The sequence below is a fragment of the Mesoplodon mirus genome (assembly GCF_964341445.2).
Source record: "Mesoplodon mirus genome assembly, chromosome: 15".
NCBI lineage: Eukaryota > Metazoa > Chordata > Mammalia > Artiodactyla > Ziphiidae > Mesoplodon > Mesoplodon mirus.
The window spans coordinates 664,356-690,608 of record NC_138991.1 but is presented as its reverse complement, the minus strand read 5'-3'; the positions used below and the strand labels follow the sequence as shown (position 1 = coordinate 690,608).

General features: G+C 61.3%; 4 protein-coding genes across 11 annotated transcripts in view; 3 read left to right on the top strand and 1 right to left on the bottom strand.

Moving 5' to 3' along the window:
• Positions 1–11,762, top strand: ZGPAT (zinc finger CCCH-type and G-patch domain containing). Of its 2 annotated transcripts, none has more exons than XM_082645028.1 (7): positions 1–96; positions 490–1,129; positions 9,331–9,464; positions 9,691–9,846; positions 10,497–10,616; positions 10,703–11,111; positions 11,354–11,762. In XM_082645028.1, exons 2-7 carry the CDS (start codon positions 546–548, stop codon positions 11,490–11,492), a joined length of 1,542 nt encoding a protein of 513 aa, XP_082501154.1. In that variant the 5' UTR covers positions 1–96; positions 490–545; the 3' UTR covers positions 11,493–11,762. The 2 variants fall into 2 exon arrangements, with proteins under 2 accessions (XP_082501154.1, XP_082501153.1); XM_082645027.1 differs by having other exon boundaries at positions 54–211.
• A 99-nt stretch (positions 11,763–11,861) lies between these two features.
• Positions 11,862–14,695, top strand: LIME1 (Lck interacting transmembrane adaptor 1). The gene is made up of 4 exons (XM_082645033.1): positions 11,862–13,305; positions 13,483–13,540; positions 13,600–14,121; positions 14,220–14,695. The coding sequence occupies exons 1-4, from the start codon at positions 13,208–13,210 to the stop codon at positions 14,535–14,537; spliced, it is 996 nt and encodes a 331-aa protein (XP_082501159.1). The 5' UTR covers positions 11,862–13,207; the 3' UTR covers positions 14,538–14,695.
• A 737-nt stretch (positions 14,696–15,432) lies between these two features.
• Positions 15,433–19,051, top strand: SLC2A4RG (SLC2A4 regulator). Of its 4 annotated transcripts, XM_082643364.1 has the most exons (8): positions 15,440–15,670; positions 15,961–16,085; positions 17,004–17,113; positions 17,608–17,786; positions 17,858–17,958; positions 18,043–18,283; positions 18,371–18,462; positions 18,553–19,051. In XM_082643364.1, the coding sequence occupies exons 1-8, from the start codon at positions 15,560–15,562 to the stop codon at positions 18,662–18,664; spliced, it is 1,071 nt and encodes a 356-aa protein (XP_082499490.1). In that variant the 5' UTR covers positions 15,440–15,559; the 3' UTR covers positions 18,665–19,051. The 4 variants fall into 4 exon arrangements, with proteins under 4 accessions (XP_082499492.1, XP_082499493.1, XP_082499490.1 ...); XM_082643366.1 differs by having other exon boundaries at positions 15,433–15,670; positions 18,043–18,462; XM_082643367.1 differs by having other exon boundaries at positions 15,434–15,670; positions 18,046–18,462.
• A 1,016-nt stretch (positions 19,052–20,067) lies between these two features.
• ZBTB46 (zinc finger and BTB domain containing 46) overlaps positions 20,068–26,253 on the bottom strand; it is a 57,594-nt gene continuing 51,408 nt past the window's right edge. For 3 of the 4 annotated variants that reach the window (XM_082600469.1, XM_082600465.1, XM_082600466.1), the window contains one exon: positions 20,068–22,558. In XM_082600469.1, coding sequence (XP_082456595.1) covers positions 22,184–22,558 — 375 coding nt within the window. In that variant the 3' untranslated portion in view covers positions 20,068–22,183. Of the gene's footprint in view, positions 22,559–24,790; positions 24,973–26,253 lie in introns of those variants that run through there. The other variant, XM_082600467.1, reaches the window with a different exon arrangement.

Genomic DNA, 26,253 nt, shown 5'->3' with positions numbered 1-26,253 from the left:
CTTCCGGCGGCGGCGGCGGCGGCGGCGGCGCTGGCGCTCGGGCGGAAGTTCCTGTCGGCTGCGGGGGCGGAAGCGGGCGCCGGGCGGCTTTGGCCGGTGAGGCCGGCAGGCCGTCTGTGGCGGCAGCCGGGAGACGGCACAGAGGAGGGCCGGGCCGGAGGCGACGGGGTCTGGGCGACGGGGCCTGGGCCCTTGGTGGCAGGCCGAGCGGGTGCGGGCGGCGCGGGCCCTGGGGGGTTGGCCCGGCCGGAGGCATCGGGGGGAACTTGACGGCAGCTCCCGGGAAGGGAGCGGAGGCCGTGGGGGCAGCGGCCAAGGGCTGGCTCTGGCTCTTCTTCTCGGAGCTGGAAACTTCTCTCGGCCCAAACGGGAGGCAGGGCGGTTCACGGTTCCGCAGGCTGTCCGCCGAGGGCGGCGATTGGCCAGCGCTCAGTGCCGGCCTCGCGGGGGCGGCCGGTCCCGGGTTCATCCGGCTTCTCTTCCCCGCAGCGCTGGCTCCCACGCCTCCCCTCTGAGGACCCAGGGACCCGGCCCCTCCCGACAGGATGGACGAGGAGAGCCTGCAGACCGCCCTCCGGACCTACGACGCGCAGCTGCAGCAGGTGGAGCTGGCTCTGGGCACTGGCCTGGATCCCTCGGAGCTGGCAGACCTGCGCCAGCTGCAGGGGGACCTGAAGGAGCTGATCGAGCTCACTGAGGCCAGCCTGGTGTCCGTCAGGAAGAGCAAGCTGCTGGCGGCCTTGGATGGAGAGCGCCCAGCCCAGGAGGACGCTGAGTACTTGGCTTTCCAGAAGGCCATTGCTGAGGCAGTGGAGGTGCCAGTAGCCCCCGAGGCAGAATTGGAGACTGTTCCTATGAGAGAGACCGGGCCAGGACCCACGGAGCCTGGGCGGGAGGAGGACGAGGGGGAGGACGAGGACGGGGCAGAGCTGAGTGGGAGGAAGGTGAATGCCCCCTACTACAGTGCCTGGGGCACCCTGGAGTATCACAACGCCATGATCGTGGGCACCGAGGAGGCGGATGATGGCGCCCCGGGCGTGCGCGTACTCTATCTCTACCCCACTCACAAGTCCCTGAAGCCTTGCCCATTCTTCCTGGAGGGGAAGTGCCGTTTCCAGGAGAGCTGCAGGTAAGGCCTAGGTTCCCGGGGCCCCTGGGGGCGTTGGGGGGGGGGTGGATTGCAGACAGGATCAGGGGCTAGGTGGGCTTTCTGGGCTTTGAAGTTTTGGAGTTTTGTCCGTCTTTGCCCAGCAGAGTGCTGACAAGAAGAGAACTTGGGGGGCAGGGGATTCTTCTAGCAGTGTTCTTGTTTAGGTGTTTAATTGGATTTTCTCCGGGTAGATGAAGAAGTATGGAAGGGCTGATGTTGAAAAGAATGGACTCCCCCCGCTCCGCCCCCATCACCAGTTTTATTCTTCAGAATGAAACTTCTAAAATTTGCTTTTATTATAGAAACTTTATTATAGAGGTTGTCAAACACATATGAAGTTAGAGGGAGTAGTGTACAGGCTGCCCGTGCTCCAGCTTCAGGCGTCATTGTCCATCAAGATCGTGCCAGTCTTGTTTCAACTCTTCCTGCCTCTGGATTACCTTAAAGCAAGTTGTAGAAATTACTGGGCTTTTCACTTATAAATACTTAAGAATACCACCCTAACCTGAGTGATAAGGATGTTATTTTAAAAACTATCCCCATGTCGCCATCACACTTACGGAATTTAACAGCAATACTTTGTTCGCATTCACATTTCCACAGTTGTAATGATGTTGCTTTTTGTTTAAGCACATGACTTTAACTTTGCTTCTTTTTACTTTTTTTTTGCAAAGAATACTGACCGAGATTTCCAGGAGATGATTTTCTTTTTTAGCCAATTGTCCGGGGTAACTTCCTTCAGTTCTTCCGCTGTCTTGTTTCTTTATAGATTCTTGCTGAGCCCAAAGTCTTATTTGCTACATTTCCCCCTTTTTTCCTTTCTTTCCCAGTCAGTTTTGTGAAAGGCGTAGCGTGCATACAGGAGAGTGCACGACAAATCAGTCCTAGGCCTCCCCCAGCTCCCACGGGGTGGGCGCGCCCCTCTCCTCAGCCAACAGTCAAGGAGCGGAGGAGGGAGCCTTCCATCCTTTCTGCCTCTGGTCCCTCTGGAGGGTTCCTCCCCGTCCCTGTGCCACGTCCTGTGTGGGGATGAGAACTAACGTGTCCCTGGGCAGGCACCGTTGCGAGGATTTCACGCGTATTAACTCACCTGGCAGCAGACCCGCCAGGTAGGCCGTGAGGCTGCTGGGGTCGCTGGGGCTCCCAGGCAGCCAGGCTCTGAGACGAGCCGGCTCCCCTCTGCCCTGCTCTCAGCTGCTGCCTGCTGTCAGCTTTAGGCCCAACCCATGCAGCCCACGAACATGCCTCTCACCACCACCCGGGTCGGATAGTTATTTTCTTGCATTTGCTTTGGATTTTTAAAATTTACTTATTGAAAGTTTTATCTGAAAATTTTATTTTAAAGATGAAATAGACAGCGTTGAAGCACCCTGTGACCCACCACTCTGTCGCAGTCCCCTCCCCTTCTTGGGAGGCCTGGTGTCACATCTGTGGTGTGTTTCTCTCTAGTATACGTGAGACCTTTATAGACACGTGTATCTGTGAATAGGACATATTTGTGTTTTATTTTCTAATTAAATGGTTAGCATGCAGGATGCTTCATTTTGCAGCTCTTCTCACAGAGAAAAGTCCACGTTGATATTTATAGGACTATTTTGTGCATTTTAACTGCTGTGTTATTTTCCTCATGAATATGCCACATTTTGTTCTGTCTCCTGGTGTTTCCCAGTTTGTTTGTTTCTTTTAATTAATTGATTGATTGATTGCTGCGTTGGGTCTTCGTTGCTGCGTGCGGGCTTTCTCTAGTTGCGGTGAGCGGGGGCTACTCTTCGTTGAGGTGCGCGGGCTTCTTATTGCAGTGGCTTCTCTTGTTGCGGAGCACGGGCTGTAGAGCACAGGCTCGGTAGTTGTGGCACGCGGGCTCAGCAGTTGTAGCTCGTGGGCTCTAGAGCACAGGCTCAGTAGTTGTGACGCACGGGCTTAGTTGCTCCGCGGCATGTGGGATCTTCCCGGACCAGGGCTCAAACCTGTGTCCCCTGAATTGGCAGGTGCATTCTTAACCACTGCACCACCAGGGAAGTCCAGTTTCCCAGTTGTTATTTATTACGGGCAACGTGCTGTGAACATCCTAGTGCACATCTTTTGTCCCTGGTGAGAATGTCCCCGGTGTGTAGCAGTGTGGAGAACACACGCATTTTCTGTCCTTGTGCGCTGTGCGGTTCCCAGTCCCTGGTCTGCTCCATAGTCACCCTCGGTCACATTCTCTTACTTGTGAATTCGTGCCCACTGAGAGCTGGGGAGGTGATCTTGATTGAACTTGTATTTCCTTGACTATTAGCAAGATTGAGCATTTTTTCGTACATTTGTTGTAACTTCATCACTCTGTGTTTCAATATCCTTATCCGTAAGACAGAGATGAGCATGTCTCTCGCAGTTGTTGGGAGAACGGGATGCGTTAGTAGAAGTAAAAGAATATTGAACAGTAGCTAACATGTAGCAAGGACACAACGAACTTCAAATTTTTATCTTGTTATTGTAAAATAAAATCAGACAGGAAGTAAAGAAATAGCATGAGGAATCATTGTAACACCCTAGTACTTGCTGCTCAGATCAAAACTACAAATTTGCCAATTACCCCAGGAGCCCCTCTGTTTGCCTCAGCCCAGGCACAGCCTTCTCCGTCCTCCGAAAAGAAGCACTCTCTAGACTTTTATGATGATCACTTCCTTGTGTTCTTTGTTGCTTGTCACTCAGGTGCGGCTGGGGTGTAAACGCTGTAGTTTAATCTCGCTCGCTTTTTAAGGCTGCTGTGTCTGCACCCCGCCCCCTCCCACCCCCGCCTTTCCTGGCCTCACAGTTTCACTGTTGAAGGACCAGACCCTTTGACCATCATCGACCGCCCTGGTGCAGCCCAGCATGTTCCTGTGTTCACCGCAGGCTGGCATCTGCACCCAGGGACCTGGTCACACTCAGGACCCCCAGTTGGGCATGTCTCTAGGTGTTGTGCTTTCGTCAGGAGGCACCTGATGTATAGCTGCCAACGGTGCTCAACGCCGAGATCCACTGATACAGTGTGGATTGCAAAAAAGATCTCTTTAATTCTGTCAGTTCATTTACTAGCCGACCGTTATAGAGAGATGCCTTTCCTTGTCTACAATTTGGCTACCTAGTGGTACAGGTCAGATGGAAAAGGCAGGGTAATGCCGGACTTTTCTGTTTTGTTTCCTTGGTTTCCAAGATAGCAATTTGGTTCTCTTTCATCCTGAGGTGATAAATTGGCTTTTAAAAAATATTTAATATCCATATGGACTGATGGATTGAAATATATTTGATGAATTTCAGTCCACAGAGATTCTGATTTTTTTTATTTTTTTTATTTTTTATTTTTTGCGGTACGCGGGCCTCTCACTGTTGTGGCCTCTCCCATTGCGGAACACAGGCTCCGGACGCGCAGGCTCAGCGGCCATGGCTCACGGGCCCAGCCGCTCCGCAGCATGTGGGATCTTCCCGGACCGGGGCACGAACCTGTGTCCCCTGCATAGGCAGGTGGACTCTCAACCACTGCGCCACCAGGGAAGCCCAGATTCTGTTCTTTATTGAAAGAACAATGAAATTGTCTCACCCTTGTCAAGTGGGAGCTTCTTCAGGTTGGCTCCCACATCCTTTTGACACAGCCCCAGGAGTCAGGGTTTCCCACAGTCATCTGCACTCTTCCTACCCCAGACCTGAAGGCACCCAAGTCTCCAAGAAGCCCTGGTTTCTTTTAATGGGAGATGGTATTTCACAACCCATAGTGGGGGCACTGGGATGCACTTTGCTGCTAGTTGATTCATCGCTGTAGGCTTTTTCAGCAGACGGAACTAGGAAATATAGGTGGACACACACTAATGTACGTGTTAGTGTATGTACCCATACCACATACTTATGTTTTTAAGGACAAATACCTTGTGAATTTATACTGATATTTCCAATTCAAATTAAGGACTGCAGTGTTTCTACTTAATCTTTTCTGGATCACATCCGTATTTCCTTCTTTACGCCAGGACTCTGGTTCTCAAGGACATAGGGAATTGGACATATGGACATATGGCTCCAAAGGACCCATAATTAATTTGTTTTATCCCATTTTACACACACAGGACACTCAGAATAACAACATTCATTCTTTAATTATGATGATTGAAAACTGTTAAAAGCATTTTTACATGTACGACTACCCACACTCTCCCTCTGTCTTTGTAGTTGCACTGGACCTGCGTTTTGGGTCTTGTGGCCGTGACAGCCGTTGTTTCCCTTTTATTCCCAACCTTAGTTCTAGAAGGACCTTTGCATTTCATGCTTACCATCATTCCATCTGTTGGGGTCTTTTTAGCGTTTCAGTTGTCTGAGACTCGTTTTCTGGTAGATTCTTCAGGAAGGGCTCACAGGAATAATGTTTCCGGAGATCTGGCATGTTGATTAGGTTCTGTTTGTGTCTTTTATTCTGGAAGAGCAGTTTTGTTGACTACATTACGTCCCCTTCACACGAACGAGCTCTGTTCCGACAGCGTGTTCATAAGTGCAATTTGTTCATAAGTCCAACAAAGTCGGCCTAGGTGCCCGACAAACACAATCAGCTATAGAGTACCGTACTGTAATAGGCTGTTAATACTTTTCACACAAGTAATACATAAACAACAACACAAAAATAAAACATTTTTAATCTTACAGTACCCTGAAAAGTACAGCAGGACAGTACAACAGCTGGCATGCAGTGGCATGTTTGCATCTTTGAAAGTTCGCAACTTGAAGGTTCGTAGGTAGGGGACTTACTGTATGAGATTCTTGTCTCGTATTACTTTCCTTGAATATTTCATATAACTTACTCCATTTTGACATAAAATATTGTTGAAAATTTCCCTTGTAAATCACATGCTCTAATGGTGTAAGGGTCCAGGTTCATTCTTTTGCATGTAGGTATCCAGTTTCCCAGTACCATTTGTTGAAAGAACTGTCCTTTCCCCATTGAATTGTCATGACACCCCTGACGAGACCTGACTGATGTGTGTGAGGGGTTATTTCTGGATTCTCTCATCCAGTTCATTGGTCCACACCAATGGACTGGATGTGTTTATGCCAATACCTACTGTTTGGATGACTGTAGCTTTGTAGTAAGTTTTGAAGTCAGGAAGTACATAGTCCTCAAACGTTTTTTCTTAAGATTCTTTTGGCTATTCAAGGTCCATTGCATTTCCATATGAATTTTAAAATCAGCTTGTCCAATTCTGTGTAAAAGAAGATTGGAATTTTGATAGGAATTGCATTGCATCTGTAGATCAATGTGGGTGGTATTGCCATCCTAATAATATGAAGTCTTCTAATGTATGAACATGGGATCTCTTTCCAATTATGTAGGTCTTTAATTTCTTTCAGCAATGTTTGTAGTTCACAAGCCTTGGTTAAATTTATTTCTAAGTATTTTATTCATTTTCATGCTGCTGTAAATGAAATTATTTCATTTTTAGATTGTGCATTTTTAGTGTATTAATATACAACTGACCTTTCTGTGTTGATCTTATATCCTGTAACACTGTCAGATTCATTTTTTAGCTCTAATAGGATTTTTTGTGGATTATTTAGGGTTTTCTATATATACAATTATGTCATTGACAAATAGAGGTACTTTTGCTTCTTTTTAAAAAAAATTTTTTTTTGGCTGCATTGGGTCTTCGTTGCTGTTCTCGGGCTTTCTCTAGCTGCGGCGAACAGGGGGCTACTACTCTTCGTTGTGGTGCGCGGGCTTCTCATTGCAGTGGCTTCTCTTGTGGAGCGCGGGCTCTAGAGCGCAGGCTCAGTAGTTGTGGCGCACGGGCTTAGTTGCTCTGTGGCACGTGGGATCTTCCCAGACCAGGGCTCAAGCCCGTGTGCCTTGCATCGGCAGGCGGATTCTTAACCACTGTGCCTCCAGGGAAGTTCCTGAGTGTTTTTACCATGCGAGGGTGTTGGATTTGTTTCAAGTATCTTCTCTGTATCCGTTGACCTGCTGGTTTTCTGTTACTGTGCTCCGTCTCATTGAACGGTTTTCGTGTGTTGAACCACCCTTGCATTCCTGGGATCAACCAAACTGAGCTGTGGCGTATACTCATTCTAAGTGCTTGTTTTCTGGTTCAAGTTTTTACTTATTCTGGAGTGTATTTTCGTGAATGTTGTGAAGCAGATGATCGAGTTGGGTGTCGTTGGGGTTGTTTGTATGGGAAAAACCAACTTTTAATGTTTTCCCTATGAAATCCGTAGCGTGTCTTTTCCTGCCTCGTTGGTAACACCTCCTCTGTCCTGCGTGAAGTTCGTTGTATGAGAGGCTCTTCCCGGGGGCACCTGGTTCCATTCCTCAGGCTGCCTATGCTCTCAGATGACATCGTTTCATGGACACGCTGTTAACTACACCCCGTGGTTGGGAACTTAGGTTATTTCCAAGTCTTTCATGTTTGGGTCACATCCTTCTGGCTCAGTCCTTACATACTTCCATTATTGTTGTTTTAGGGTCATTCCCTAGAAGCGCTTGCTGGATTAAGGGGGACACCAAATTTTAGGGCTTCTAAGAGTACCAAAGATTCTCTTTTTTTTTTTTTGCAGTACGCGGGCCTCACTGTTGTGGCCTCTCCCGTCGCGGAGCACAGGCTCAGCGGCCACGGCTCACGGGCCCAGCCGCCCCGCGGCATGTGGGATCTTCCCAGACCGGGGCACGAACCCGTGTCCCCTGCATCGGCAGGCGGACTCTCAACCACTGCGCCACCAGGGAAGCCCCCAAAGATTCTTGCAGGGAGTTTAGTTGGTGGCGTCTGTGGTGTCTGGGTGTGTTGAGGGGGTGTTTGGCCAAATTCACCGAGTCTGGGCATCTTTCCTCAGTTGAAGAGGGCTTTTCAACCACCGTGCCCACTGCAGGACACGTGGGCCAGTTTTGCAGCTGCTGGTGCCACTGGCCGTTGGTAGTACCCTGGGTGCCTGAGGACAGTCAGGGGTGAGAAGGAACTGGCCAGAACCCCGCCAGGGAGGCATCCGAGGCCACCTTTGTTTGCTCCTGGAAGGTGACTGAAATGCCTTGTTTCCTCTCCTTTCTCCCCATGGACTCCACCCAGGAGACCAGCCATGGCAGGGCTGCCTGTGTGTCCGGAGCGAGTGCCCGTCTTCACTTACTCTCTTGGGGTTAGAACCGCTTCCTCCTTGCATTGGGGGCGCAGCAGGAGACGTGTGCGTGGTTGCTTCCTGTCTTTATCTGGCGAAGTTAGAGGTTGCAGCCTTCTGTTCCCACTCCCCCCCCACCTCCTCCCTCCCGGTTTTCGTTTTGGTTTCACTGTTTCACTGACGTCTAGAAGTCGAGGCAGCACTATTACGACCAGCTCTTTCTAATTGCCTGGGGGGGACTCAGTCCTGTGAGAGCACGCAGACACACCTGCCTTGATGACCTGTTGTATCTGGTGGAGAGGCGCCAGGGAGCTCTCATCACAAGGATGTCTACCAGCCATGTGTGTGCCTGTGTGTACATGACTCTAGCCCAGAAGGCTGGGGAGAAACTCGAAGCGTCTTTTCCTCAGGGTACCCAGGTCCATCCTGAGAGTGAGAGCACAAGCACAAGTGTGTGTGTGTCCGTACATGTGCATGCACATATGTACACGTGTGCACGTGTCCATACACGTGTGCATGTACATTGCATATGTGTGTAGGTGAGTGCTTGTGTATGCTGTGTAAGTGTGCGTGTGTGTGCATGTGTACCTGTGTGCGCACACGTTTGTGTGCATGTGTGTGCACGTGTGTATGAGTGTGCACGTGCATACTTGTGTGCGCGTGTATGTGTGCACATGTGTGCATGTGTGTGCGCACACGTGTATGCATGCATAAATGTGTGTATTGTGCACATGTGTGTAGAAATGCATGTATGGGTGTGTGCACATGTGCGCATGGGTTGTGTGCATACATGTATACTCGTGTTCAGTGTGTATTGTGTGTGCATGTGTGCGTGGGTGTGTACTGTGTGCGTGTTTGTACACGTGTGTGTTCGGTGGATGTGTGTACATGTGTGCATGGGTTTGTGTGTCATATGTTTGTACACACGTGTTCAGCAGATATGTATGTAGATGTGTGTGTCTGTCTCCCTGTCCATCCTTCCTGTCCAGGCGGTCTCCAGGCAGGTAGACTGGATCCTCCTGGCTCATGGGGCCCTGGTGGCCGTATCTGAGTCTGCATTCCTATGGCCCTCTCTGCAGGTTCTCCCACGGGCAGGTGGTCTCTGTGGATGAGCTGCGCCCTTTCCAGGACCCAGACCTGAGCTCCCTGCAGGCCGGCTCTGCGTGTCTGGCCAAGCGGCAGGATGGCCTGTGGTACCCAGCGCGGATCACTGGTGAGGCTGCCCGGGGCCTCCCTGACGGGGTCCTTTCTGGGAAGCCCTCCCCGTGTGTCACACGTTAGTCCTGCCCAACCCCTCCTCTGTTTGGGCATTGGGATCCCACCCCACGCCCAAGAGGAGCAAGGCCCCGCCTTGGCCTCGGCCCCGCCCTGCTCCCAGCTTTCAGAGTGTCTCCTTCCATGTGTTGAGGCCACTGCGCTGCTGCCTTGTGCCCCTCCAGATGTGGACAGTGGCTACTACACGGTCAAATTTGACTCTCTGCTGTTGAAAGAGGCCGTGGTGGAGGGGGACAGCATCCTGCCCCCGCTGCGCACGGAGCCCGCAGGCTCCTCTGACTCGGACAGCAGTGACGTGGACGACCCCAGCTGTGCTCGAGGTATGGTTGCTGCCACGCCAAGAGGCTCCTGGTTGGCAGGGTCCCATATTGTGGTCAGTAGGAGGACACAGTCGGGGCAGGGGGCAGGCGCGAGGCCCCCACCGCGGGCAGGGGAGACGAGAGGGTGCGTGACGGGTCTGGGGCAGGTCTGGAGACCCACAGGTGCAGAAACCCAGAATGATGACAGTCCCACGCGAGCCACAGTAGATGGGACGCACAGGAAGGGACGGTTTCCTGCAGGGCACGGGGACCTGGCGGTGGACAGAGGAACTGGCTAACAGTGTCTGGCCCTCCCCCAGGGGGGTGTCCGCCTGCGATCCGTTAGCCAAGTTGTCCATGCTGATGGCGGGGAGGACTGAGCCGGCAGGTAGAGGCGGGCACTCCTGTTAGGGGAACGGCAGCACCCACCTCCAGGGAATAGGAAAGGGGCCACCACGTGAGCAGGTCGTGACCCTGAAGTGTGGAGAGGGCTGGGCTCTGCCACAGGCTCTGCCTGTCGTTCGCACCACACAGCCCTGGGCAACTGGCAGGGAGCCAGGGGTGCCGGGGATTGGCCCTGGCCCAGAGCTGAGCTCTTGGGCTAACCTTGACCGGAGCCCAGGGTGCCCCGCGTCCAGCTGGGTTAAGCTGTTGCCCTCTGATGCTCGCAGTGGTGGAACCTGGTGCTGCCGACGCCGGGACCTGCAGCTCTGCCTTCGCCGGCTGGGAGGTGCACACGCGGGGCATCGGCTCCAGACTCCTCGCCAAGATGGGCTATGAGTTTGGCAAGGGTGAGTGTGCGCTGCACGGCGGGGCGAAGGGCTCCCTCAGCACGGCCCCGGAGTCCAGGGGCAGTGCCAGCTCCGTGTACCCCCAGGTCTGGGCCGGCACGCGGAGGGCCGGGTGGAGCCCATCCACGCTGTGGTGCTGCCGCGAGGCAAGTCGCTGGACCAGTGCGCGGAGATCCTGCAGAAGAGGACCGGGGGCAGCCAGGCTGGCGCCAGCAGGCCCCCAAAATGCCGGGGCAGAGGGCGCGGGCCTAGGGGCCGCCCACCGTCTCGCAATGTGTTTGACTTCCTGAACGAGAAGCTGAAAGGCGGGGCTCCTGGGGCCCTGGAGGCAGGGGTGGCGCCCCCGGGGAGGAGGAGTGGTGAGGAGGTGTACCACGCCAGCAGGAGTGCCAAGCGCGCCCTGAGCCTGCAGCTCTTCCAAACGGAGGAGAAGATCGAGCAGACCCAGCGAGCCATCCAGGGCATCCAGGAGGCCCTTGCCCGCAATGCTGGCCGGTACGTGTGGGCCCTGCCCGGGCCACGCCGCACCCCGGCCCGTGGTGCCTGGGTGAGAGCTCGCCCCGACCCGAGGGCGGCGGGCCAGATCTGAGGAGGGGCTGGAGGGTGGCGGGCAGTGCTGAGTGGCGGGCCGGATCTGAGGAGGGGCTGGAGGGTGGCGGGCAGTGCTGAGTGGCGGGCCGGATCTGAGGAGGGGCTGGAGGGTGGCAGGCAGTGCTGAATGGCGGGCCCCTCCCCAGGCACAGCCTGACAGCAGCCCAGCTGCAGGAGAAGCTGGCGGGAGCCCAGCGGCAGCTGGGGCAGCTCCGGGCCCAGGAGGCGGGCCTGCAGAGGGAACAGAGGAAGGCGGACACCCACAAGAAGATGACCGAGTTCTAGGGCCCCACACGTGGCGTGGACAGAGCTCAGGGACCCCGGCTCCCGCTGCCCGCAGGAAGACCAGCTGTCGCTCGACAGCTAGGACGCCACCGGAGGAGGGGCCCGCCCTCACAGCTGGCCGCCTTGCCAGCCTCGGGCATGTGGCCACTGCTGAGAGGAGACAGGCTGCAGGGGTTCCTGACACTTCCTTGACCATTGAGCCCACCTACCAGTGTCCTGGGCTGTCTCCTGAGCAAGGACATTAAAGTGACTTTGTTGCATTGTCTTTTAGTGGAGGCTCGGCTGGCTGTGGGGACTTTGAGGAGGAGGGGTTTTTGCACCGGGTCACGGGGCTGGGCTGGAGGGGTCCTGAGTGAGGGTGCTGCCCAGCACCCTGCCCAGAGGCAGAGGGCCCAGGAGGACGGGCATCCTTGCTGCTCTCCCAGATGGTCACAGCCTAGGGTGCCCCCCACGTTGCCTGACACCCACAGACGGGTGAGCCCGGTGCTGCAGTGATGGAAGGAGACCATGGCTGTGCGGGGCCAAGAGGGAGCGCCATTATCGAGGCAGGAGGACCCGGTGGGGCGGGGGGTGTTGGCACCCTGGGTCTGTGCCTGCCTGTTTTGTTGCCCACACGCACCCACTGCATCGTGGGTGGAGACAACATGATTTAGGGCCTCCGATCAGCACCAGCTCACAGCACACCCTTGCCAAGTCCCATCTAGGCCCCAGGCAGGGCCACAGCAGGTGAGTGAGGCTGCCGTGGCGGCTGCGTGGGAAGACGCGGCGTGGTGCATGGGCAGGAAGTGAGGTGGGGAGCTGGGCCGAGGGCGACACAGGCCTTGTGGCTCGAGGTGCCCAAGCTGCCCGCCACCCTAGGTGGTGGAGGAGGCGCACCAGCCCCAGCCTTGGTGAGTGCCCGCTCTGTCCTCCAGCCTGGCTAAGGCTCCGGGCCCCTTGGTGCCTTCCTAGGGCAGCTGAAGGCAGGGGTCTGGGAAGACTGGGCCCTACCAGGTCAGGGCATTGGGACCTGGGCCCTCTGGTGAGGAAAGCCCATTCCCTGGGTCTGAGCAGACTGGCCCCCACCTTCGGAGACAGCTCCATGCTGCTGGCCCCTCACCTCCGGCACCTGTGCCAAGACTCCAGGAAGCGGATGTCTGATGGCAGGGACAGTTGGAGGGGAGGGATGGAGAGCCAGGGGTGGGGTGGCCAGTGTCCAAAGCAGCCCTTCCTGCCTGCTGACCCCCAGCTTTCCAGCCTCTCAGGGGGCCAGTTTCTGTAGTGGACAGCTAAGGGGCATCACCTGGACAGGAGCCATGCCTGGGATGTGACCTGGGGGCCTCCCCGGCTCTCAGGTTTGGCCTCAGTGACCACAGTGGGGCCGTGGCCAGGTACCAGCTGCCCTGCCCCTCCTCAGCTGGCCGCGCTCGGCCATCACTGGAGTCATCCTTGCCAACTCAGGTCCTCTGGGGGCCAGGCAGAGCGTGCCTCACCCCTCACCAGCAGACCCTGGGAGAGGCGGGAGGGTGGGCGCTGAGGCTGTGTCCCCTCGGCCTCCGTAGGAGGGAGAGGCTGCTGAGCCTTGGGGTTTTCTGTGCTGAGGCAGAGCGTGGGGTGGGGGTGGGGGGACCTTCCAGCAGCACAGGGCGCAGAGGTGGGGCTGTCGGGTTGGTGCCCAGTCCCTCAGCCCCCGGCACCCTGTCTTCTGCCCCCAGGCCCATCCACGGCTTCGCAGGATGAGGCCACAGGTACCCTCAGCCCCTCCTGCCCTCTGGGGCCTAGGGCGCCTCGCCCTGCTCCTCTGGCTGTGGATGTCGCGCACAGCGTGCCACAGGTGTGACCGTCCCTGGGCCGGGTGAGGCCTGGCTCAGCTCTACAGCCAGAGGAGGTGGGACTCAGGCAGGCCCAGCACCCGCTCTCTACACACACGTCCCCATGGGCCTTGGACTGGAGGCCGATGCCTCTGACCCGCGCCTCTGCCTCCCCGCTCTGATGACCCTCTTGCACCCAGGAAGCGGGCACAGAGGCAGCTGTCTGGGCCGCAGGGCAGTGTAATGCCAGCAGAAGCGGTGAGTGCCAGGGTGTCCCTGGGGCCAGCAGGGCACCGGCCAGCCTTCCTTGCCCCCAGTCACTGCTGAGACGACCCCACCACTGCTCCCTCGGTAAGTCGGACACCAGACTGCATGAGCTACACCGCAGCTGGCCCTGCAGCAGAGGTGAGCTGGTGGAAGGGCTGGGGCCTGGCGGTGGGCAGGCGTCCCCGGACCCCCAAGTAATCTCTGCCCTGCCCCCACCCTCAGCCCCACGGCCTGCCAGCATGGATCTGCACCCGCAATGGCAGGAGGCATCCAGAGGCACGACGACCAGGCCCCCGGCAGCCTTCCCACACCAGGAGCTGCCCCTGGCCACGCCCTCCACCGACCCTGAGGCCACCTATTCCAACGTGGGGCTGGCTGCCATCCCCAGAGCGGGGCTGGCAGTCACCTCTGGGGTGTGGGCAGGGGCACAGCTGACCAGCAGCTGTGCCAGGCCTGGTCCCAAGGCCAGACCCGTGGTGGCTGAGTATGCCTGTGTCCAGAAGCTCAAGGGAACAGATCGGGGCCCCCAAGGTCTGGAGCAGGGGAAAGTTGAGGCGACCCCAGCTGCTCAGGTGAAGTGAAGGGTGCGAGGTAGGGTGGGTGGGACTGGGCAGATCCTTGGCCGAGTGGATGGTGCTGACCCCTCCCTGGACTGGCTTCCTCTCTCCAGGTGGACATCCTGTATTCCAGCGTCAGCAAGCCTAAAAGGAGGGACCCAGGACCTTCCACAGACCAGCCAGACCCCAAGGGTGGGGAAGCGAGTTTGGCTCTGGGGAGTGACCTGGCCTACGAGGTTCTCCCTCTCAGGGGCCTGGGCGCGGACAAGAGCTTCCTGGAAAACGTGTATGAGAGCATCCAGGAGATGGGGGTCCCTGGGCACCTGGAACCCCCCAGCTCCAACTCCTACCAGGAGAGGCATGTGCAGGGCATGGAGACCCCCTGCTTCCTGTCTAAGCCTGGGAAGGGGTCTTCATCCCCTCTGCCTTGAACACCCAAGTACAGATGATCCTTCCTCCAGAGTGGGGTGCGACCCCTCACTTCCCCCAGAGTCCCCTCCCCCACACGCGGCTAACAGCACGAATTCCGGATAGCAGTGCTGTCAGCCTATGGGATCCCTGGGGTCCTGGCTGCCATGTTCTCTCCAGGGCAGGGTCTCAATAAAGCCCCAGCTCAGGGAGCATGAACACTGCTATACCTCAGCCTGCTCTTCTTGAAAGCCTGGGAGGCTTGGCGAGGTGGGGTCTGGAAGGAGTGAAAACCTCTCCTTGGGAATGGGCTTCCTCCCGCTGGGGGTGCTGGGTACCTGCGCCCTGTCACCTGGGGCCGCCGATGGTCGGGCTCAGAAGACCGAGTGGGGAGGGAGGCAAGCCCTGGCGGGCGGTCCTCAGGCCGAGGGGCTCCTCCGAGCGGTGAGCCGGCCCACAGGGTGGCTACCCCAGGGTGGGACCTTAACCCTGAACGACAGGGAAGGCTCCGCCACCCAGCCCCTGGAGTTACATAAGGGGCGCGGGAGGTGGGCAGTCGTGCGTTAAAGAATAACCTGCTCCCGGGAAGCCCGCCAAGGAGACGCGGCCTCCTCCCGGGTCCGGCAGCTCGCGCAGGGGCATCCCTCGAGGAAGCCGGCCCGCCCCGGCGACGGGGGCGCCGTGGCGGGGGCCGTCGGGCGGGCGGGCGGCAGAAGCCGGGCCCCCTCCCAGAGCGGCGCGGGAGCGGCCAGCGCGGGAGCAGCCGGCCAGGGGCGGGGTGTGGCCTCGGGGCGGTCCAATGGGCGCGGGGCGGGGCGGTCCAATGGGCGCGGGGCGGTCCAATGGGCGCGGGGCGGGCGGGGCCTCGGGCCGCGAGGAGGGGGCGGGGCCGGCCGGCAGCCTCCGGGCGGCGCGGCGCGGGCGGCGGCCGATCCAGGGCGGGGGTCGGTGGCCCGGCCAGCCCGGCCCAGCCCGGCCCGGCCCGGCCCGGGGCTGCGTCCGGAGCGTCCGCCCTCGCCGCTGCAGCCTCGGTACCCGGCCGGCCATGGAGGCCGAGCGCCCCCCGGCGCCCGGCCCGGGCTGCGGGCGCCCCCCACTCCGCGCCGCCGGCCGGGACCCCGCGGCCGCGCCCGTGTCGGTGCCCGCGCCGCCGCAGGTACCGGGCTGGGGGCGCCGACAAAGTTCCCGCTGCGAAGATGGCGTCGGGCTGCACGAACTTTGGGCCCCGGGGCGGGGCGGGCGGGGGCGGCGCGTCGCCGCGCGTGTCCGTGGGTCCGGCGGGGCTGGGCCGGCGCCCGGAGTGCTTCCCGCCGCGGCGGCCGGGGGCGGGGCCGGGGGCGGGGTCGCACCGGCCGCAGCCGGTTTGGGGGCGGGCACCATCGGGTCGGGGTGGCGGTGGGGGTGGGGACTCGGCCGCTGCCCGCGCTGAGCCGGCCGCGTCCGCAGGGCCCTGCCGTGGAGTTCGCGCTGCCGCAGGAGCCGGAGCCGCGGGCCGCGGACCTCGGGGCCCCGGGGGCGGGGGCGGCGGGGCCACCGACGCCGTCGGCGCACATCCCGGTGCCAGGGCATAGGTGAGCCGGTGTTCGCGTGCCAGGCCGAGGGGGCGTGTGCACCCGTGCGCCTGTGTGTGCAGGGGTGGTGGATGGGGCGCAGGCTGGAGCCTTCCAGACCCCACCCCTGCGAGGGGGGGCCTCGGTGGAGGGCAGGTCAGCATCCTGAACTGGGTTTCTGTTCTTGCCTTTCGGCTCTCCAGCCCTGGAGAAGTTAAGCAGAAATGACCGATGTATCAGTATGCCTTGTTCCTCCCCAAACCCTGAGGGCCAGAGCGCAGAACTGGGAGGGGGCGCCTGTCAGCCTCTGTGCCCAAGAGGCTGTGAGGCCCGCGTGAAATCGACTGTCCAGGCATCCCGGGGCCCCCGATGGCTGTCTCCCCAGCCCTGTCTGCAGAGAGAGAAACCCTCCCAGGTGCCTGACACCCCGGGCTGGCTGCGGAGGCGGGGGCGGGCTCTGGCCTTGCCCGCTGGGGCCCAGGGACCCGCTTGTGCTTCGAGCCCAGTCTCCCCTGGCTGCTGCTGACTGCTGGCTGCTCCCGCCCTCCCAGGTCTGGCGCTAGGCCCGCAGCTGCTGTTGCACAACCCTGGTTAATGTGTGATTGGGGGGAGGGCTGGCCTGGCCTGGCCCCACCGGCGGGGCCTCAGACCCCTGTCCAGCAGCAGGGTCTGAAGGAGCCATGGTGGAACAAAGCCCAGGCTGCAGAGAAGTCGGGCTTTGGAAAGACCCTGGTCCAGGCCTGTTCCCGGTGGTTCCTGGGGATTTGGAGCTCGGCAACCCGAGCTGGAGGTGGAGCTGGGCCTCCTGCCCGGCTCCTGGAGTGAGGGAGCTGGGTGCACACACGTGCCCAGGCCTGCACGTGTGCCGGGACGGGGACGGGCCTGGAGTACTTCTTGGGCCCTACCCACCCCCCCACTCCCCATCCCCATCTCCTCCAGAGCCCCCCCAGGAAAAGCCCGGCTGGACGAGGTCATGGCTGCCGCAGCCCTCACAAGCCTGTCCACCAGCCCCCTCCTGCTGGGGGCCCCGGCTGTAGCCTTCAGCACAGGTGAGACTTAGAGGCCTGGCTTGGGGTGGGGGGTGGCGGCAGGGCTCAGGACCACTGTCCCTCCAGGACCCTACAAGCTGCCCAGCCCCTGTGGGGCAAGCAGAGCCGCTCACCTGGAATACCGTCTTCTAAGTGCATCTCCTGAGGCCTAAAGCGACATCAGGACCCCCATGGCCCCTCCCCGCGGCCACAGCTGCAGTGCCCCAGGCCTGCAGGCCTCCATGACCTGTCCATCTCCACCTGGCTGGCCAGGCAGCTCCCCACCCCGTACTCTTCTGGTCTTCCTTCTCTGTGCTGGAGAGGCTCGTCCCCAGGCTGCCGTGGTCAGCTCCTCCCGGCCACTACCCCCTCCAAGAGGTTCTTTGCCCTCCAGGCTCACCTGTGGACAGGTGAACAGGCGGAGGTTTTGCACTCAGGGACTCGTAGCCAGCAGCGTCTGCAGCACAGCCGTGGCCCCCAAAAGTCCTGATGCTGGCGCCGGTGTGTGTCCGCAGAGCCCAGCTTGGAGCCCTGGAGGGAGGCCCCGGTGCGGCCGCCGGGCAGCAGCGGCAGCAGCGGGGATGGGGGCTGGGGCCCGACCAGCGACCAGTCCTCTCCACCTACCCCTTCGCCCCCGCTGCCCCCTGAGGCAGCCCACTTCCTGTTCGGGGAGCCTGCCCTGAGGAAGAGGAAGGTGAGCCACGGAAGCCCTTGGAGCGGGGTGGACGTGGGGGGCGCCGAGGCTGACCGCCCCCTGTCGCCCAGAGCTCGCTGCAGGGGCTGTTCCAGTGTCTGTGGAAGCGCTGCGGGAAGGTGCTGAGCTCGGCGTCAGGGATGCAGAGACACATCCGTCTGGTGCACCTGGGGTGCGGCGGGGCCGGGGGTGGGGGAGGGGCGGGGGGCGCCAGGCAGGCCTCTGCGTCAGCTCGCACCCCACCCCCGCCCCCCAGCAGGCGGCAGGCAGAGCCAGAGCAGAGCGACGGCGAGGAGGACTTCTACTACACGGAGCTGGACGTCGGCGTGGACTCGCTGACCGACGGGCTGTCTGGCCTGACCCCGGGGTCCCCCACGGCCTCTGTGCCGCCCGCCTTCCCCCGCCTGGAGCCTCTGGAGCCCCCGGCCCTGCCCATCCTGCTGCGCCCGCCCGCCCTGCCCCCGCCCCCGGTGCTGAGCTCCCTGCCCGCCCCCCAGGTGTGCCCCAGTGACCCCGCTTGCCAGGTGGGTGAGGCCTCGGGTGGCTCTGGAGGGGCGCGAGGCCACAGCAGCGTCTCCTCTCAGGGCTGCCTGGCACCCGTCCACCCGGAGCCACAGCCCATCCCGGTCAGGGCCTGCGCGCCAGCCCTGCCGGCCAAGCCCGGTGCCAACCCGAGGTGCGTGTGTGTGTAAAGGGGCCGGGGAAGGCACCGGGCAGGGAGGCTCCCGGCCCGACAGCACCCCATGCCCCCCATGTGTCCCCCCAGGAAGCCCCGAGGTGACGCCAAGAAGTGCCGGAAAGTGTATGGCATGGACCACCGGGACCTGTGGTGCACGGCCTGCCGCTGGAAGAAGGCCTGCCAACGCTTCCTGGACTGAGCCCCGCCCGCCGGGGCCTCTCCTAGCTGCAGGGTCTTCTTTTTAACCGGTGGGGGGCGGTCCCCACCACTCAAAGTGCCTCTGAAGAAACCAGCCTCTTGGCCTTTTGCACTAAAGCCAAACCTCACAGCTGTCCCCTTGGCCTGGGGTCCCGAGGGGTGGCCGCCCCCCACCTGTCGGCCCTGGACTTGTCAGGGGTGTGACGGGCCCCGCTTTGGGGCCACACGGGGCCGTCCTCGATGCACTTTGAGGGGTGTCGGGGAGGGGGCGCCCCTGCCCGCACTTAACCTGACTGTTTGAGGGCCCGGGTGGACATTTGTACGGTGTTTGCCAAGCTCAGGTGTCTTCACGTCTGGGCTGAACCAGGCGAGGAGTAACATTAAAGATTCGGGATTTTTCCAAAAGCTGTGTCTGCCTCCTGGGGGGAGGGACACAGAGCCGGGACCCCGCCATGGGCAGGGATGGCGGTGGGCAGACAGGAGGCCAGCAACCAGGCCACAAAGGGCTGGGGGTGGGGGTTACTCTCTGGCCCCGTCTACCCAGGGTGAGGCCAGAGGAGGGGACGCTGTCTGAAACACACACAAGGCATCTGCTCAAGCAGCAATTTCCCAGTTTATTGAAAGTGATCGCTTTGCAAGAAAGTCTAACTAATCCCGTCACAGAAAGGAGACCCACAGGCGGGCCCGGAGTGCGCCCGGCAGACAAGAAATCTCAAGACCACTAGGGAGGAGGTGCTGTTGGCCGTCGACGGCTCCGGGGAAGCAGGCGACAGCCGTGATGTCCCACTGACCAATTACAAAAGACTCCCCCAGATATGAAACACATCTCCAATACAAACACAGGTTTATAATAATTCATATAAAGTCGATATAATATAGATTATTCCCAGAAAAAATCAACAATCTTCAAACACTGCCCTTTTTCTGTCTGTTTTGTTTGTGTTGACAGGTTGAAAGCATGTTGAAAAAATAAATATTTAAGAAAAGCACACACACACAGCGCCCTCAATACAAGTAGTTCTAAAAAGGGCCACATACAAAACACAATATAGGATCTAAAAAATAAAAACACCATTAAGTATGGCTTTCTTAAGAGTTGCACATGTCACAGAATGAGCGAAAATAAGATTATCTTTCATATAATATTGCAAAAAGTTCCAGTTTTTGCATTTTTTGAGTTCTCTTTTTTAAAAAGGAAGATGTGCAAAGTTGGAAGCAGTAGCTGTGTCCTTTCAGTTGAGGTCCCTATCCAGTCCTGGCAGTGTTGTGACTGTTCCCAAACCCAGAGTTCAAGCATACAACCCGGTCAGGATCCAGAGCTTGATACAAAATCTTGGTTCCCCCGCCCCTCCCCCACCCCCAAAGACCTTGCCGCCCGATGGACCGCGTCCCACATCGGCGTTGCAGACACCAAACACAGACGCACACAGACAGAAAGGTACAAAATGTGAGATGTGATTTACACGCTTTTCCGCTTCATAAAAAAATATTTATTAGTTTAAACATTGATTTGAAAAAAAAAAAAATCACGTTAAAAAAGAAACCTTCGTTACACGTCTTTCCCTCCCGCCTCTGGAGGCGGTGTGTTCGCCTGCATCTCTGAAATCCAGCTCTCCAGTTAACCGCACACGAGAATAGTGAACACACGGGGTTCGGGGGCGGGAGGTGGGACCCTCGGCTTTCCAGGGTATTGTTTTGAGGAAGAAAATGCCCTTGTGGCACTGAGGGCCCCGTTAAAAGTCAGCCAGGACGGTCCAGAGCGGGAGCGAGCAGGTCCTGAGTGCGGCGCAAAGGTGGCCCGGGGCGCGGGCAGCGGGCTGAGAGGTGGCCCCGTACAAAACCCAGAGACGCTTGGTAGCAAAGGTCTGGTTTCCAAATGCATTTGATAAGAAAGTAAGTCTGTTTATAAAAGGGGTTAGAAAGTGGGGGAAAGGTACACAGTGGGGAGCCCCACCGAGGGGCTCAGCTGGGCCCCCACTGTGAAAGGCAGACAGGGGCACCGGCCCCAGAGGCACCCCAACCTGCCCTGGGCTCCTGCCCCCCGGCCCGGCCCGGCCCTTCCCTAAGGATGCCGGCGTTGAGGAGTTCGCAGCATCCCCAGCTGAGGATGGGAGGGCAGCCCTCTTCTGACTGAGAGAAAGGTGGCTATGTTTAAAACAAAGCAAAACAAAAAATGAAGCTGCAACTCCTCCCCGGGCAGGGCTTCAAGGACAGCACCCGTCCGTGTCCACGCAGCCAGCCACTTACTAAGGAGGGTTCTGTGGGATTTGCCTTTCTCCACCTAGAAAGAGTAGATGGGACCTGGGAGAAATGCAGTAAAGCCATTCGGCTCGCAGGCTGTGGGGAGAGAGAAAATCAAGCCAGTGTCTCCTTCGGCTCTAGCTCAGCACCCAAGGGGCCCTGGCACAGTGTCCCGCAGGGGCTCCCAAGCGAGGCGGGTGGAGGGGATGGAATGTATGTGTCACGAGCCTGAAAGGGAGACAGGCCGGGGTTGGGCCCACAGTGTCCTCACAGCACACGGTGGGGCCCTGGCTTCTCAGAAAAAAGAGAGAGAAGGGGTCGTAAGCGTGTTTAAAAGACGGCGAGGGGGCTTGGGAAGGAACCAAAGGAAAGACACGTCTGCGAGTGTCGTCGAGCGGGAGAGATAACACCGAACAGAACCATGTTACGTGCCAGCCTCAGTTTCCTTAGCTACTCACGGAACCGGGGCCCCGAGCACCTGGGGAGGGGGCGGCCCCCGCAGGCGGCGTGAGCAGCACTGGCGTTGGGGACACCATCCGGTGTTAGCAGCAACGAAGGCGAGCCGCCCGGAACGGTCAGCAGGAGTGGCCTGGGCGCGGCAGGACGGGTGGGGCGGAGGGGCAAGCCAGCCCAGAGAAGTGCACACAAAGGAAGAGGAGGCCCCTACGGTGGGAGCACCTGGGACCCCCGCCCAGCTGCCTCAGTGGGGGGATAGCACCTGGGCACCCTGGGCCGAGGTCGGCAGCTGCTATGTGTTGAGCACCAAAGCCCCGAGGCGGGAGGGCCGTGGGGCTTTCTGGACGCCAGACCTGGATCTCGCAGGCTGCCACCGGACGGCACAGCCCTCGAGGGCGGGGGGCAGCGGCAGCCGCCAGCAGTGACCCCACTGCTGAGAAAGGGGAGTGGAGGCGGGGAGGACTCGGCCCTGGACGGGGCCCAGGGTCAGGAGAACTTTCCTAACAGCTCCCGGACCCAGGCCTCGGGGCCACACTTGGGACCCCAGCCAGTGCTGGTCCTTTCTGGGCCACAGGCCACGGTGCGTCTGACGCCAGACCGGTGCGTCCTGGGCTCCCCTGATGCCCGCCCCGCGCCCCTGCTGGGGGAGGTGACAAGGGCTCTCCCTGGGCTCAGACCCGCCCCGCGCACGTCCCCAGCCCCACTCGCTGGGGCAGCACCCGCCTCTGAGCCCCAGGTGTCCTCGAGGGGTGGGGGAGAGCAGGTGAAGGGGGCCTGGGGCACACACAGGCGGGGGCGGCCGCGGCCCAGTGTCCGGCCCAGCCTAGGAGATCCAGGTGAAGTCCTTGTCGGTGCCCCGGGCAGGGCTGCGAGGCCCCCGCGGCGAGTCCTCGTCCTCCTTGTCGTCCCCCAGTAGTGTGTCCTCGGGGGCCAGGCCCACGTCGTCCTCGTCCTCGCCCAGCTCCTCCTCGCCCTCACCGCGTGGGTCCTCGGGGTCCTCCAGGTATGGCCCGTCGCCTGCGAACAGCTCAGGGGAGCCATCGGCGCCGCCGCCATCCAGGGGCCCGGCCCCGCCGCCGCCCGCGCAGTCGGCACACACGCCGTGGCGCCGCGAGCCGTGCTTGATGCCCACGCTGGCGGCCGACATGAACACGCGGCTACACAGCTTGCACACATACTTCTTGTCCTTGCTGTGCACCTGCGGGGGGGGCGGCGGTCAGTGGGGGGACGGCGGTCAGTGCGGGGACGGCGGTCAGTGCGGGGGACGGCGGTCAGTGCGGGGGGACGGCGGTCAGTGCGGGGGACGGCGGTCAGTGCGGGGACGGCGGTCAGTGCGGGGGACGGCGGTCAGTGGGGGGGGACGGCGGTCAGTGCGGGGGATGGAGGTCAGTGCGGGGACGGCGGTCAGTGCGGGGGACGGCGGTCAGTGCGGGGGACGGCGGTCAGTGCGGGGACGGCGGTCAGTGCGGGGGATGGAGGTCAGTGCGGGGGACGGCGGTCAGTGCGGGGGACGGCGGTCAGTGGGGGGGGACGGCGGTCAGTGCGGGGGACGGCGGTCAGTGCGGGGACGGCGGTCAGTGCGGGGGATGGAGGTCAGTGCGGGGGACGGCGGTCAGTGGGGGGACGGCGGTCAGTGCGGGGACGGCGGTCAGTGCGGGGGATGGAGGTCAGTGCGGGGGACGGCGGTCAGTGGGGGGACGGCGGTCAGTGCGGGGGATGGAGGTCAGTGCGGGGGACGGCGGTCAGTGCGGGGACGGCGGTCAGTGCGGGGGATGGAGGTCAGTGCGGGGGACGGCGGTCAGTGCGGGGGACGGCGGTCAGTGGGGGGGACGGCGGTCAGTGCGGGGGACGGCGGTCAGTGCGGGGACGGCGGTCAGTGCGGGGGATGGAGGTCAGTGCGGGGGACGGCGGTCAGTGGGGGGACGGCGGTCAGTGCGGGGACGGCGGTCAGTGCGGGGGATGGAGGTCAGTGCGGGGGACGGCGGTCAGTGGGGGGACGGCGGTCAGTGGGGGGACGGCGGTCAGTGCGGGGGATGGAGGTCAGTGCGGGGGGGGCGGCGGTCAGTGTGGGGGATGGAGGTCAGTGCGGGGGGGGCGGCGGTCAGTGGGGGGACGGCGGTCAGTGCGGGGGACGGCGGTCAGTGCGGGGGGACGGCGGTCAGTGGGGGGACGGCGGTCAGTGCGGGGACGGCGGTCAGTGCGGGGGATGGAGGTCAGTGCGGGGGACGGCGGTCAGTGCGGGGGACGGCGGTCAGTGGGGGGGGACGGCGGTCAGTGCGGGGGACGGCGGTCAGTGCGGCGACGGCGGTCAGTGCGGGGGATGGAGGTCAGTGCGGGGGACGGCGGTCAGTGGGGGGACGGCGGTCAGTGCGGGGGGACGGCGGTCAGTGGGGGGACGGCGGTCAGTGCGGGGGACGGCGGTCAGTGCGGGGGGGACGGCGGTCAGTGCGGGGGACGGCGGTCAGTGGGGGGACGGCGGTCAGTGCGGGGGGACGATGGTCAGTGGGGGGGGACGGCGGTCAGTGCGGGGGACGGAGGTCAGTGCGGGGGGACGGCGGTCAGTGCGGGGGACGGCGGTCAGTGCGGGGGGGACGGCGGTCAGTGCGGGGGGATGGCGGTCAGTGCGGGGGACGGCGGTCAGTGCGGGGGATGGAGGTCAGTGCGGGGGGATGGAGGTCAGTGCGGGGGGACGGCGGTCAGTGCGGGGGACGGCGGTCAGTGGGGGGACGGCGGTCAGTGCGGGGGGACGGCGGTCAGTGCGGGGGACGGCGGTCAGTGCGGGGGATGGAGGTCAGTGCGGGGGACGGAGGTCAGTGCGGGGGACGGCGGTCAGTGGGGGGACGGCGGTCAGTGCAGGGGGACGTACAGTCAGTGAGTGGAGGGGGAGGACTGGGTGGCCCAGAAGCTGAGGTCTGGGTGGGTGGGGGGCAGTCTGCTAGGCTGCTCAGACCCCTAGCCTTGGCCGGGAGCCACTACACAAAGCCGGGACACACAGAATTGCAGGTGCCACCAAAACTCGCCCCCACCCAGAGGGCTGCTGGGCACTAGGCCGGCCGTGTCCCGCCCCCCCCCCGGGGGCTTGCCCGGGGCTCAGATCTGCACTGGGGGTCATGCTGCCCCCACACCTCCCAGCAAAGAAGGCGGAGCACTCGCCTCCGCCCCGCCCCCGCTTTTGCCCCAGGAGGGCATGGCCAGGGCTCTGGTGGCTCCCGGCTTGGGCCTGGGGTCTTGGGGGCACGGGTGATGGGAGCCCAGGACAGCGGTGACCGAGAGGGACTCGAGGCACCTGCCTTCTGGGAAGCCGTCAGGACAGCCAGGAGCTGGGCTGAGTGCCCAGCCCGCGGGGCGGCAGGGTCAGGCATCCCCGGGGAACTGTGATTGCTGCTTGAATGCCGCCTCCTGCCTTTCTGAATTCTCCAACTGACGGGCCTGGCCGAGCGCCCTTGGCTTCCCAGCTCAGCAGTCCCGCAGACCACCGTGAACGTCTGCCTCATCACAGCCTTCCCTGAAACCCGACCACGAGGACCTACGACTGCTGCCAACCAGCCCAGGCAGGCGAGAGGCCGGACGCCCTGATCGGACGTCAGGAGGAGCTGGGCCGCCTCACAGGTTCTGATTCCAGAAACGAAGCCTCAAATCACTTGGGTCCTGGGACCCTTCCTGGGTCTTTTTCATTTGCTACATTTTAAACCTAGGGCTTCCGGGACCCTCTGCAAAGAACAAAGACCCCAGTCTGGTCACAGCAGGGCTGGGCGGTGGGGACAGTTCCCGGGGAGCCACGGAGCCTGTCCTCCGGGACCAGATGGCCGGACACTCATCCCAATGAACGCATGGATGGGCGGGGAAGGATGTGGGCGCCGTGGAGGCAGCTGCTGAGACTGCCCACCCCGCCCCTGCCCCCGGCTAAGCCTCCTGGGGCGAGCGGGGCGGGAACAAGCTGCCCCTCTGCCGTCAGGGGAGGTGCAGCTGCCTCCCAGCCCTGCAAACCTGTCCCTCCGGGGGACACAGGCATCCCGCAGTCCGCCAGCCTGGGCCCTGGCTCCGAGGGCTGCCTCCCCCTCCAGCTTTTCCACCTGGCCTCAGGGAGCCTCCCCGGGGAGCCCAGCCCCAAATGAGGCCCAGGCCGTGGGCTCTCCCTCGCTCCCTCGCGTGGCTCACCCCGTTGGGGCCACCCCTGAGGTCTCGCCTCGGCCCCCCTCGCTGCGGGGATGTGGCCCCTCCACCCCTCCTGCTGGTCAGAGGATCAGGGTGCTGCAGGGGTCCGACCCAGCCCGTGCGGCCCTGAGGCCCCCTCACTCATGACATCACCCCAGCGACCTCTCCCCACCCGTGCCCCAGCCGCCTGGCCTTCCTCGTTTCTCACCCACCCAAGGGTTCCTCACTTTGTGTTTTGGTGAATCTGCCTCCCTGTTTCAAGGGTGACCTTTTCTATCACTTCCTGGCCAAGCAAATTCATCTGCGCAGCACCTGTTCCTGAGCTGCGAGCCAGGCCGTCAGAACCTTCCAGGGGCTGTGGGGGAGAGGGGCCAGGATCCCACGGCAACTGTAGGACGGGGCACGGAGGAAGTGGCCACGTGGCAGAAGCCAGGGGGCAAGGGGCAGGGTCCTGGCAGGGGAGGGAGCACCTGCAGAGGCCGGGCTGGGGCAGCGGGGGCCCCGAAGGGGGAGCTGAGGAGTGGGGCTGCGGGGCGGTGTGCTCACCTGCCTTCTGCCCCTGGGGCCGGGGGCAGAGTTGCTCAGGAGGGATGTAGGGTTGGGGTGCCTCCCCGCTGTCCTGGTCTTTCCCCCCGCAGGGCGGACCCCACTTCAGGGCCTCCCGTGGCTTCCTGGACAGCCCACGTCCCCATCCTGCCCGGACACCGCAGCCTTGTGCAGAGCGTGCCCTGAACCGAC

Excerpts from the sequence above, each read along its gene's own strand:
- ZGPAT (XM_082645028.1), top strand. The coding sequence starts at position 546 with ATGGACGAGGAGAGCCTGCAGACCGCCCTCCGGACCTACGACGCGCAG. Across the intron at positions 10,617-10,702 it reads GGGCTATGAGTTTGGCAAGG|GTCTGGGCCGGCACGCGGAG; the intron begins GTGAGTGTGCGC and ends GTGTACCCCCAG. Across the intron at positions 11,112-11,353 it reads CTTGCCCGCAATGCTGGCCG|GCACAGCCTGACAGCAGCCC; the intron begins GTACGTGTGGGC and ends GCCCCTCCCCAG.
- LIME1 (XM_082645033.1), top strand. The coding sequence starts at position 13,208 with ATGAGGCCACAGGTACCCTCAGCCCCTCCTGCCCTCTGGGGCCTAGGG. Across the intron at positions 13,306-13,482 it reads TCGCGCACAGCGTGCCACAG|GAAGCGGGCACAGAGGCAGC; the intron begins GTGTGACCGTCC and ends TCTTGCACCCAG. Across the intron at positions 14,122-14,219 it reads AGGCGACCCCAGCTGCTCAG|GTGGACATCCTGTATTCCAG; the intron begins GTGAAGTGAAGG and ends TCCTCTCTCCAG.
- SLC2A4RG (XM_082643366.1), top strand. The coding sequence starts at position 15,560 with ATGGAGGCCGAGCGCCCCCCGGCGCCCGGCCCGGGCTGCGGGCGCCCC. Across the intron at positions 16,086-17,003 it reads ATCCCGGTGCCAGGGCATAG|AGCCCCCCCAGGAAAAGCCC; the intron begins GTGAGCCGGTGT and ends CATCTCCTCCAG. Across the intron at positions 17,787-17,857 it reads CTGCCCTGAGGAAGAGGAAG|AGCTCGCTGCAGGGGCTGTT; the intron begins GTGAGCCACGGA and ends CCTGTCGCCCAG.